The following is a 12,827-nucleotide window of genomic DNA, read 5'->3' on the forward strand; positions in this document are numbered from 1 at the left end:
AGAGAAGATATATGAATTGGTAGCACTACGCACAGTCGTGGTTTCACTTGTCATGGTTCCACTTCCCATCATGCATTGGGCATGGCCTTCAGTATCATTTACTGAAAGCTCAACAAATACACTAGATGGCAATATTTAGTCACAATATACAAAGTCACAAGTCTTTCTGTCCGTGGATCCCTCTCACAGAAAGAATGTTAATAATGTAAATGCCATCTTGAGGATTTATTGTTATAATAAACAAATACAGTACTTATGTACTGTATGTTGAATGTATATATTCGTCCGAGTTTTATTCATTTTTTTCTTAATGCATTGCCAAAATGTATATGATCGGGAAAAATTATCAGGAATGATTGGAATTGAATCGGGAGCAAAAAAAAGCAATCGGATCGGGAAATATCGGGATCGGCAGATACTCAAACGAAAACGATCGGGATCGGATCGGGAGCAAAAAAACATGATCGGAACAACCTTACTAGTAATTAATGAAACAACTGGAACAGTAACTGGAGAAATATTCAGCACAGAACATGAATTTTGATTGTTATTTCCATCTGTAGTGCTGCAATGCATGTTAGGAGGCATGTTGGAAGGCAATAGTATTGACAGCAGGTGGTAGCAGAGGTTGACCGTCTCCCCCAAGGGAGCAGTGATGGCCAAATGAAGCTTCTTGAAGCAATGAAGCTTTGCAGCCAATTGGTTCAAAGCTTCATTGTGGTTCATTTGATCTTATGACAATCTTTTGATGCCGCAGTCAAATATAGTGTTATCGGTTAATTTCTTTTGGTGTAAATATCCCATTATACAGTGAGAACAGTTGCGGCTTATTGTCCAAAGCGGCTTATCTATGAACAAATGCTATTTTCGTGTCAAATTTGGTGGCTTATAGTCAGTTGCGCTTTATAGTCTGAAAATTACAGTATGTCCAATTTGTTTATGTTGTTTTCAGTATGACGAGTGGAGCTGAAAATCTTACATGGGGAAGCGCCTGTCTTTCTTGACACTCGGGCCATCCCTTGCAGGATCCTCAGATATTTTGATGGCTTCCTCAATAGCAGCCAGGAGACCATTACCACCTTCGCCTCTGAGGGCTGGACCAAAGCATTCAGGCCGACGGATGAGGAGCCGCACCACCACGTTGGCATTCTCCTCAACACTCTCCCCTGTAGTAAATAAAAAACTTTTTACTGAAAATAGATACACTGTAAATGAACTAAGGAAATGAAATGAAACACACCGTTAACAAATACGGCAAAACGAAGGAAATCAAGGTATTTTTCTCCACCACATGGATTCCAGCCAATGTCAGGGTAGCCCTTAGAAAGCAGCATTGGACAGCTCTGTAGCCCACATCCAGCTAGATACTTCACTACCTAGAACGACATCATTCTATTCAAGTACTTTCTTCTTCTTTCTGAAGATTGCTAAGCTTTTACCATTTCTAGATCTTGTTCTTGCAGAGCCAACGCCAGCTCGTTGTTGTCAATGCAGGAGGCTGCCGCCACATCCAAGGGCGTTGAGCCGCGCATTCCTACAGAAGAGCGTAGACTTCACTATCAGTTGAAGAGACAGCTCTTACAGACATTGCGCCACGGCTTCCCTTAGGCCAGGCAGAGCGTCCTGGCAGCTTTCAGTGCGATAAACTCAAACACATGCTGCATTCTAACGCCGGATTTAGGTGAAACAGGATTAAATTTTGGTGCTTACAAGCAGGCAGGAGTGTCTCAAGAGTGATTTGGTCGAGGATTTAAGGTAATTATTATATGAAATAGCACCATGCATGCACTTTGAAACATTGTGAAAAAAATGAAATGAATGGAAAACAAAAATGTGTAACTTTAGGTTGAAATATTTACGTAAAATTAATGATAACTACCCATTTCTTTGCTTTTAACCAAAATCTAGACTGTTTTACATTCATATCTATAGAAATTTCGGGATTTAGGCATTTATTTATAAGAATTTTCAACTTAAAAAGCTCTTTGTTTTGTGATGGCCACCATGTTGGATTTTTATCCATACACAATAGTGTAACTTTACATTCAAATAATCAGGTAATTTCCGGCCAACTGCCCATTTTAGGCAAAAAAAACAAAAAAAAACAAAACAAAATCTAGTAATTTAGACATTTCTGACATCGGAATTCAACCTAAATAAGTTCCCTGTTGAGCTACTCATGGGTTTTAAACTACGCACCAAATTTCCACTAATACCAAATGTGTGTGAAAACAAAAACTAGACTGACAAGAAGAAAAAGCTCAAACACAGACAGAAAATGGCATATGATAAAACAACTAGACGCTTGGAACCTCTCTTCGTGAATGACAATGTAAGGATCGAAGGACCAGATTGTCAGGACAGAAAAGCTACTGTGCTCAGTGAAATCAGCCCAAGATCTTTCATTGTTGAGACAGATGATGGACACAGATTGAGAAGAATAGGAGGAGTCTGTTAAAGGCCCATACGGCTAGAAAGAGTCATTCTAAGGATGCTGGAGCTGAAAAACAAAGTGACACATAACCACCTGAGCTTCCCCCTGAAAGACTTATTGAAAATGTTTGAAATGTATTACTACACAGTAATATGTCGAAGTGCCTATTTGCTAATTGGTCATTGCACTAGCTGAAAGTTTATGGCCATTTGAAAATTAGGGAACGACTTTGAATTCTTTGATGCCTCTGCTCATGGAGACTCATATACAGTATGCCTGTTTTTGGTTTAGGTCGCTAGCAACTTTGGTTTTGAAAATATTAGAATTTTAAGTTTTTGAAAACAGGCCCCCTACAAAGCGGCCCCACGCACCATTTCCCGTCAACTGATAGTATAGTCTATGAGAAGAGCATGTACAGGAAGATTGGATGACAGACACACACTCCCTTTTGTCAGGCAAATGATCAAGATGAATCGCAGTGAATGCAATCACCAAGGCCGATGCCGCTGTTCTGCAGCAGATAGCTGAGATGATCAAACATAGAGCGCTGGTTCTGGCGGCTAATGCGACAGAAATAGCACAAAAAGCGACAGCAGTTTGTTACCACACGGGGGAATCTGATCTCCTGCAAACATAAAAAAAAGTTATGAGCCTCTTCATACTTGTGTTTTCTTTGAGTATACGTAAAAAAAAAAAAATTTAAATACCTTCGAGTCTCCGCCTCCCAGTACATTAACCATGACCTCCATGACTGTTTCATGCATGCCCAGAGCTCTCATCAAGTTTGGGTGTTGATAGAAAACTTTGTTGCTCATAATATTCCTATGAAGGAAAGTTAATGTGTGATTTAAGACTCTGTGATTGCCAATGGTAGAGACACAGTCATGGACGAAATTATTGGCACCCCTGGAAGTTTTCCAGAAAATACAGTATTTCTCACAGAAATTAATGCAATTACAAATATTTTCAGTATAAATGTGTTTATAGACCCCAACCACGTGACGTCACAACTCCGCCCCCCTGACTGGTGCCGCCATATTGTCCGTCAGCTCATCGTATTTACATATTACCGCTATGTACATTCCTCCTATAACTGCGTGTTTTTCTGCTTGTCTAAGGAATCACCGCCTAGTAAACGAACCCAAAAACCTTCCTGACAATCGTTAACATTGATTAATCAAAATGGTGAAGGGATGTGTGGTGGTTGGTTGCAGTAACAGAGAAGATAAACGGTCATTTTAGTAGTTGCTGTGTGCCCATTGTTAAAAGGGCAAATCTCGAAAGCAGCACGGTTTGTTTATCTCGGTCCATGATGCGTTTGTGTCGACAGTCGTTAGACAGCGTCGAAAACATCAATATGATGCCAACACGATCACAGTTGTTAGACAGCGTCGAAAACATCAATATGATGCCAACACGATCACAGACATCATCAGACGGAGACTACGAAGCTCGTCGCCACATTCGCGCAGCAAGAAGGTGAGCGCGACAACAGGTGTTGTGCCGAAAAATAGCCGCCCTACGTGAAATGTCCCCCCTGACGGGAGCGCCCACACGGAAACGACTTTCTTGTACTGTGAATATTTATTATTTTCCTCTGCTTGAACTAATAAATGCCATACCTGTGTGATTGTCATTGGGATATTTCTGTTCAAAGATGGTTATGTGGCCCAGTCCACGATTTGTTACTAAAATACATTGCTAATATTTTGTGTAATTTAATTATTTAAAACTGATCTTTCAGTCGTAAATCCATTACTTTAATGCGTCCATGAAAACATTGATGTTTTCACGTCAATAAAGCGTTATAAATAAGCGCTCCCGGCAGGGGGAACATTTCACGCGGGGCAGCTATTTTTCGGCACACACCGGCCCGTTGTCGATCAAATTCAATTTTACAGTCGTGACAACGGTGACGCTCAGCTGACCAAATGTCGATTTATATTCGGGCCGGTGCCGATTTTGGGTACCCATCGTGACATAAACTGGAGTATGATTGGAAATTTTGTGGTCTCAGGACAAGCTCTGACTCACGGGACGGGACCGGATGGGAGGAAACATCATTTTGGGCATCAAATATGGATCTGGCGACTGGATCGACCGAAGCTTTTCCAAATAACGGCTTTTATGCAACTCATCCAATGAGTTTACAGCGTTTGAAAGCACCGGGGCTTCCATAATTGGCAAGTGAATCCACCTTTACAAACTACAATCATTGACAATACGACACACAATGACGGACAATATGGCGGCACAATACAGCGATCACGTGATTGTGTGACGTTGGTGATTGGGGTCTATATCTTGGATGTGCATTAAGAAAAACACCAAAAAAGCTGAGGAAAAAAGCCAAAATTGGCACAATTTTAGACAAAACTCAAAAAATAGGCTGGACAAAATTGTTGGCACCCTCAACTCATTATTTGGTCGCAGATCCTTTTGAAGAAATAACAGAAAGCAATCGCTTCCTATAACCATCAACAAGTTTCGTGCACCTCTCAGATGGAATTTTGGACCACTCTGCTTTTGCGAACTGTGCCAGTTCTCTCAGATTTGAAGGGTGCCTTCTAGACAGCAATTTTGAGATCTATTCATAGGTGTTCAATGAGATTTAGAGCTGGACTCTTCGAAAGCCACCTCAGAATTCTCCACTGCTTTCTCCACAACCTTTTCTTAGTGTTATTTTTGGTATGTTCGTTGCGCCCCAACACATTTTGATAGTGTCCAGATTTCATGACTCCTTGCACACTGCCAAGGCACCCAATGCCAGAAAAAAAGAATGAGGCCTACAAAGAAAAGAACACAGTGCCTACGGTCAAAAATGGTGGAGGATCAGAGATGTTTTTGGGGTTGTTTTGCTACCTCTGGCACTGGGTGCCTTGACAGTGTGCTAGAAGTCATGAAATCTGGAGACTATGAAAATGTTTTGTGCTGCAATTTAGGGTGTAGTGTCAGAAAACTGTGTCTGCGTCAGAGGACATGGGTGTTGCAACAGGACAATGCCCAGGACATACCTCAAATAGCACCAAGAAATGGTTGGAGACAAAGCGCTGGAAAATTCCGAGGTGGCCATTGATGAGTCCAGATCGAAATCCCGTTAAAAATCTGTAGAGAGATCTCAAAATTTTTGTTGCAAGAAGGCACCCTTCAAATCAGAGGGACCTGGAACACTTCGCAAAAGACGAGTGGTCTAAAATTCCATCTGAGAAGTGCACGAAACTTGCTGGTTATAGGAAGTGATTGCTTTCTGTTATTTTTTTTTCCAAAGGATGCGTAACCAAATATTGAGTTAAGGGTGCCAACATTTTCATCCAGCCCATTTTTTGGCATTCTGTGTAAAATTATGTACATTTTGGCTTTTCTCTTCTCGTTTTTGTGTTTTTCCAATGCTCCAAAAAACAAGCAGATTCAAACTGAAAACATTTGTAATTGCATTAATGTCTGTGAGAAATTGTGTATTTTCTGGAAAACTTCCAGGGTTCCCAATAGTTTCGTCCATGACTGTATATGAAGACTTAAAACCCACCCAATGCTTTGAATCATGAGCCTCTCCTCTTCTGGACCCATCTGTACTATCAAAAGGGAACGTATCTGTCCCAAGCATTCGAGCAGATCCATAGTGTCCTGAATGGAAACTGCGTTGATGGTGTAGGCCTTGGGAAGGGCACGTACGAGCTCGCCCAGCCCGTCGTACTGTCTGTGGAGGAGGCTGAACATCATACGAACAAGTTCTGGGTTCTGGATAAAGGATTCTTGGGCCCAATGAATCGTGGAATGGGAAATCAGCTCTTGCAGTGTGCCTGAGAAGAATTGAAGCGTAAAAAAACGACAGCACAGTTTTCAAAATTAAAGTATATATTGTTGGTATTTTAAGATCTGAGGAGGCTCACTTGGTTTTTTATCTTCCTCTGGCTCAGGTTCCTCCTCTACCTTCTTCTGGCGGATCTTCTTCACCCTTTCCAGTAAACGGAGCAGTCGTCCACGCACAGAATAATCCACCACCTCTTCTTCCTCCTCCTCCTCAATATGAACGCCTGATTTAAAAAAATACACATGACCCATAGTGTTCATTACAATTAGGGTTGTTCCAATCATGTTTTTTTGCTCCCGATCCGATCCCGATCGTTTTAGTTTGAGTATCTGCCGATCCCGATATTTCCCAATCCGATTGCTTTTTTTTTTGCTCCCAATTCAATTCCAGTCATTCCCGATAATTTTTCCCGATCATATACATTTTGGCAATGCATTACGAAAAAAAATGAATGAATGAATCCTCAAGATGGCATTTACATTTTTAACATTCTTTCTGTGAGAGGGATCCACGGATAGAAAGACTTGTAATTCTTAAAGGATAAAAGTGACTTTGTATATTGTGACTATATATTGCCATGTAGTGTATTTGTTGAGCTTTCAGTAAATGATACTGTAGCCATTTAACTGTTCTGCCCAAATGCATGATGGAAAGTGCAACCATGACTGTGCGTAGTGGCACCAATTGATATATCTTCTCTGCGTTGGGAAGTAACATATGGTGTTAAGGGTAAGATCAACGACTACCATTCTTCCCCACATTGCTTCCCACGATATTTCTAATTGTCGAGAGAGGGATTATAAGGCTTTAGCCAATTATAAAGAGGCTCCAAAGACTGCCAAAATTCTCTCTACTCATTTTACGTTGCCTGTTAGCTCTATATATAGGTAAAACGGCGCTATTATAGATTGAACGCAACAATGCGTGAGTGGGTCGTGCAGCGCATGCGTTAATTGCATTAAATATTTTAACGTGATTAATTTTTAAAAAATTAATTACCGCCGTTTACGCGATAAATTTGATAGCCCTACTTTAAGCCAAAACTAAAGATTCTGGATGAATGTAAGACATTTTGTCTGTTACGTTAAATACAATTAGAAAACGATTTAAATAAAAAATATATATATATTCAAAAAAGGCATGTCCGATAATTTTTTGCCGATTCTGATTCTTTGAAAATGACGTGATCGGACCCGATCGATCATCTTTAATGACAATGCTTAAAAATATGTAGGTACAAGAAATACAACTGACCACAATGTCCCAGCAGAGTATTGTGAAATGCTTGGAGAGCCTCGCGGACTTCATCTGGAACTGGACAGTCTTCATCTTCTGCGCAGTTCTTGAAGTTCATGAGCATGTTGACCTACATGGTGCAATGCAAAGATATATGAAATGATTGCGAATAATCCCTAGAAGAGAAGTGCATTCCTTAACAGCTGAATATTTCAAGTGCACATTTATATGACAACTCTGAGTACCTGCTCCTGTGGTGGCGAGCGGAATTCACGTGTCTTGCGCGCTGTCTCAGCGGCACTCATGGTGAAGGCTAACATGAGTTCATTATACCGCTGCCTCTGGTTGGACTGGATCTGGCTGACTAGCTTGTCTGAAAATGCGATAATGGCTTCCACTCTGTGTCGAAGTTCGCAATCGCAAAAGTATTGCAGTAGAGTGCACATCTGAAAAAAAATAAACAGTAGTTGTTCAGTTGGTATTTTGAGCTAAAGTTTTTCACCTGTGCAACATAGCCAAAATTAGAAATATTTTATCTAAAAACGATGCAGAAAAATTACTTCACGCGTTCGTTACATCTAGATTGGATTACTGTAACTCCCTACTTGCAGATTGTCCTAAAAGTTCTTTAAAAGGTCTTCAGCTAGTCCAAAATGCAGCAGCAAGACTTTTAACTGGAACTAATAGAAGAGAGTACATCACCCCTGTGCTCCAGGCCCTTCACTGGCTTCCAGTCGAGTTTAGAATTAAATTTAAAATCCTCCTTCTTACATTTAAGACCATTAATGGGTTGGGGCCATCTTATCTCACTAATGCTCTGGTTCCATTCCGCCCCAACAGAACACTCCGCTCTCAGAATACAGGTCTACTGGTAGTTCCAAGGGTTTCTAAAAGTACAGTCGGAGCTAGAGCCTTTAGCCACCAAGCTCCTGTTTTATGGAATCAGCTTCCAGCTAGTATTAAAGAAGCCGAGACAGTATGTACATTTCAGGTTAGACTAAAAACGTTCCTATTCGACAAAGCTTATGATCAGGCGAGTTAAGTCGGACTAGACTCACAGTTCAGTCTAAGCTGCACTAGAAGCTATAATGCTGGGGGAAGTACAGCCACTGAGTCCTATCTCCTTTTTCTCACTCTATCTACCACTTGTCTTACTTTATTTCTATTTTCCAATTTTAATATCTGGTTGACTAGACTCTTCATCACTAGTCACCCGGTGTCCCCTTTCCCCCCTTCCCACCTGGGGAGGGGCTATTTCTCAGCTGCAGCCTCCTGACTATCCGGACCCCTAGCTGGATGGACGTCCTTGTTGCCACCCCCGTCTCCTCCGGCTAGATGGACCTCTTCTTGTTCCCTTACTCTATTGCATCTTTACAAACTGTAACTCTGCTAATTCCCGTTAGCAGTCCTGGTGCATCCTGTCTATCCATCCTGGGAGTGGATCTCTCCTGACTGTGGTACTCCCCAAGGTTTCTCTTTTCTCCTAAGAGTTTTTGAAGTTTTTCCTTGCCGACATGGAGGGTCCAAGGACGGGGGATGCCCAGGACTTGAACTTTATTTATTTCATCTTTATTTACTTCATTTGCTGTTTCTGACTGTGTATCATATTGCCTCTGCAAAGCCCTTTGAGACAACCTTGTTGTGATATAGGGCTATACAAATAAAATTGAATTGAATTGAATAATGACACATACCTGTAATTTGACAGACTCAGGTAGTTTCATCTGGAACAATCCTTGCTCTAAATGTTCCTGTTTGGGCTCACCACTGGTCTCACAAGATTTAATCTCTTTCTCTGTTTCTTCTGCTCCTTTCTCTCCATTTACAGGTTCGGTCTCATCGACTGTTTCTTCATGTGGCATGACGGATTCTATCACCTCCAATTCTTCTTCTTCTTCTAACTCTTCCTCCTCCTCCTCTTCTCCAAGGCCATCATCATCAAACTCCTCCTCTTCTTCTTCCAGCATATCTTCCTGATCCTCACCTTTCTCCACTTGAGGTTTCATTGATTTAGGTTCTTTGTCTTCCTCTACTGTAGCAACCTCCTCAACAGACTCCTCTGGCTTCTTGCCACTAAAGACTGTGGGCTCGATCATCTTCAGGATGTGGGTGACATCTTCATCGTCAAAAACTCCCATAATAAGCAGGGTACTGATGAGCTTCAGAATTGGAACAAAGTGGAATTCAACACTACCCCCTACTGGATCTCTCATGGCTTGACCTCCATCCTGCACGGCTTCTATAAGCATAGTTAATGCTTTGGTTTTAAGCACCTGGAAATGAAGAAAACCATAAATGAAGTAAGAGTTCAACTTCCAGACAGTTGTCTGGTGGTTACCTCACCTGCAAGGGAATTACTGGGCTCAGTGTGTAGATGTCTGGGTTGGTTCCAACAAACCCAGTAGGAGAAAAATGAAGTTTAGGACGCAGGCATGTGGTGAGTCCGACGCCAGGTAAAGCATGGGACTTGACAGAGTACAAAGTGATACTGCGAGTGTCATCTGACATTGGAACAATGAATTCTTTGTTAGTTCCGAGGCGGTTCCTCTTAGCAGACTCTAGGTGCATGCTGATGAGAAGGTCGTAGAAGCCGCTCCTCATTGGACCAGGAAGGTAGGTGTTCTCTATGGCGTAGAATAGCTGGGATTCATCAACATGGCTACAAAGAGCGTGGGCCACTCGGTTGTTTCCCAAGGCGCACACTGAGCCATACAACTTCAACGTGTGGTAGTGGAACTTCAGCAGATCCATTCTTTCGGAAAGCTCCAGGATATCAATGCACCTGGGGGATTGGTGAAGTAAAAAGTGTTGTAAACAAGGGACTTAAGGGTATTGAGCTGCAAGAGAAAATATGGACTTTAACATTGGTTGAAGAGAAACTTCAACCAAAAGAAGAGAAACACATGCACAAAGAAATGCAGGTCTCACTAAACAAGGGGTGTCAAACCGATTCCACAAAAGGGCTGCAGTGGGTCTTTGTTCCAACAGATCCAGAACAGACAGTTCAACCAATGAGGTTTCTGCTAAAACAATCAGCACCCTACTGCAATTACTGATTACACTTGTAAGACACTATATTGGTGAAAAGGTATTCATCTGTTTTGGTTGGAGTGAAATCCAGCATCCACTGCGGCCTTTTGAGGACCGGTTTGACATCCCTGCACCAAACCCTTCAAGATTCATACCAATGTACCAAATAAGGTGTACGGTACAGCGGTCATTGCAGTGTTTTGACACAGACCTGTTCTCCTCTGGAATATGGAGGGCCATCATGGCGAGTGGCTCCTGACACTGAACAAGCCAGCCAAGTCTCTCGCTAATGCGCCCTGTCTCGGGAGCCAAGAAATGGTTTGGCATGCGACTCCAGATGACAGGAGTTAAAATTTGGACATCCAATCTGGGAGGACACTGAGGCACTGGATTCTTGCGTTCACTACGGAACATGGCGGCCGAGATGGGCATAATGTTCTGGTGAGAAAATCATTTGAATCAATTATTAGGGAAAGAAACTCTTTTTGAAAATGACTCTATGACAGGGGTGCCCAATCCCGGTCCTTGAGAGCCCCTATCCAGCTTGTTTTCCATGTCTCCCTCCTCTAACACACCTGAATCAACTAATCAGGATCGTTATCAGGCTGCTGCAGAGCTTGCTGATGAGCTGATCATTTCATTCAGGTGTGTTAAAGGAGAGAGACACGGATTAGGCACCTCTGTCCGATGAATTGGACCTTACCTTGAGTTTACCAAGCTCAATCTGAATCATATTCTGACTGGAAGGCAAGACGAAAACTGCTGGGAATAGTTTTGTATTAGGCTCCACCTGGAACACGTGAGAATGTTAAACAAAAATAACTTGATAAAGAAATCTGAGTACAATAGATGGACTATTCCTGAACCTGATAGAAAGTGTTGATCTCTTTTCCATTAGCAGTAAAGGTCATTAGTCCAGTGTCCAAATCAATAAGGCAGCCGATCACAAAGTCTTCCTGACTCACTCTGGTCTGTTGAGAGCTGCTGAACTCACCTCCCCATACCATGTAGCAGTTACTACGTTTTATACTGTGTGCCAATAACATGAAACAATTGAGTCAAAATGTGTCATTCATGAAAGAGAATATAAATTCACTTGTAACATACCTATCATGGATGTTGCCTTTATCGTCTCCTACAGTGACCGTTACGTTCCTGACTTTGCTGAGATCAAAATGAAGATCATATTGGTGATAGTCAGGGGTGATCCAACCAACCCAAACGCAGCTTGGTTCTTGGCCAGCAAACACTCGCACAGAATAGTAGTACTGGTAAAGGAATATTTGATGTAAATTACTGAAACACGCTTCGGAAAATTGCCTATGAAATTATTTCATACTGTGGTGGTATTTAGGATTATGTCCATGTCATCCCTGTCATCTGGTACGACGTCTTCCACTAAGCGGGGCATGGTGGGAACAACAGGTTGAGGGGTGATTAATGCTGCCTTCTTGGCCTTGAAAAGGAATCTGTAATAAATAAGTGTAATTAATATATGTGACAAGTTCAAACTCCCTCTCAAATAACCTAGTACGATCCAAGACAAACCCTTTTTTCTTGCTCTTCTCAGTTGAAGCGTCCTTCTCATTCTCTCCATTTTTGATGGCAGGTATCTCCTTCGGCACCGAGGGTTCTTTTTTCTCTTCTTCCTGCTCTTTACGAGAGGCTGATTTCTTGAGTATTTCAAAATCGGAGTCAGGATCCACCTCCACGACCTCTTCTTCAGGGATAGTGAGAGTGCGAGTGAGAAGGGTGGTCCCTGCAGGGACTTTGAAAGTCTCGTGGAATTCGACTGGCATGCTGAGCCTTAAGAACAGCAAATCCGTGTTGGCGTTCTGGGATCCAAATGTCTTGTGGGTGACCTTGAGACAGGGAGCAGTTTCCACTGTTCCGTCAACACGAGACACCTAGAATGTATTCAAGGCGGTTAGATATGAATACACAATATAGTAAACTAAAGATGCTATCAAATGTTAATAGGAAAATTACACCTCTATGTGAGGGTGATCAGTTGGTACAGCAATGTACTGAGGGAGGCTCTTGCTGAACCACATGGTGATGTCTCTTTTCATGTTGATGGCAAAAGGTTCAAATCCCTCCTGAAGCCCACAGATTGTAAAGTAGCGGAGGCTACTGACGTTTTGACCCAAGTTGATTCGTCCCACCTGGGACAGTCCAAGACTGCATACAGGTATGAAGCCTAGGGATGTTCCACATTTAAATTTTACCTCAAATGTTAATGCACAAGAGGTTTGACAGCATTATTAGTTTTGCTAATAGCATCATCAGTTTTTGGGGTCTTTGGCCTTGCACAGA

General features: G+C 42.0%; 1 protein-coding gene across 1 annotated transcript in view; it reads right to left on the minus strand.

Moving 5' to 3' along the window:
- LOC130906415 (ryanodine receptor 1-like) overlaps positions 1 to 12,827 on the minus strand; it is a 115,148-nt gene that overhangs the window by 85,340 nt on the left and 16,981 nt on the right. The window contains exons 29-46 of the mRNA XM_057820744.1: positions 12,503 to 12,711; positions 12,060 to 12,418; positions 11,851 to 11,980; positions 11,619 to 11,779; positions 11,378 to 11,540; positions 11,215 to 11,301; positions 10,723 to 10,949; positions 9,825 to 10,263; positions 9,176 to 9,754; positions 7,727 to 7,927; positions 7,500 to 7,611; positions 6,325 to 6,468; positions 5,961 to 6,234; positions 3,142 to 3,256; positions 2,927 to 3,059; positions 1,440 to 1,534; positions 1,241 to 1,376; positions 980 to 1,166 (exon numbers count right to left, since the gene is read on the minus strand). Of these exons, the coding sequence (XP_057676727.1) occupies positions 980 to 1,166; positions 1,241 to 1,376; positions 1,440 to 1,534; positions 2,927 to 3,059; positions 3,142 to 3,256; positions 5,961 to 6,234; positions 6,325 to 6,468; positions 7,500 to 7,611; positions 7,727 to 7,927; positions 9,176 to 9,754; positions 9,825 to 10,263; positions 10,723 to 10,949; positions 11,215 to 11,301; positions 11,378 to 11,540; positions 11,619 to 11,779; positions 11,851 to 11,980; positions 12,060 to 12,418; positions 12,503 to 12,711 (3,751 nt within the window). The remainder of the gene's footprint in view (positions 1 to 979; positions 1,167 to 1,240; positions 1,377 to 1,439; positions 1,535 to 2,926; positions 3,060 to 3,141; positions 3,257 to 5,960; positions 6,235 to 6,324; positions 6,469 to 7,499; positions 7,612 to 7,726; positions 7,928 to 9,175; positions 9,755 to 9,824; positions 10,264 to 10,722; positions 10,950 to 11,214; positions 11,302 to 11,377; positions 11,541 to 11,618; positions 11,780 to 11,850; positions 11,981 to 12,059; positions 12,419 to 12,502; positions 12,712 to 12,827) is intronic.

Source organism: Corythoichthys intestinalis, chromosome 18, assembly GCF_030265065.1.
Source record: "Corythoichthys intestinalis isolate RoL2023-P3 chromosome 18, ASM3026506v1, whole genome shotgun sequence".
NCBI lineage: Eukaryota > Metazoa > Chordata > Actinopteri > Syngnathiformes > Syngnathidae > Corythoichthys > Corythoichthys intestinalis.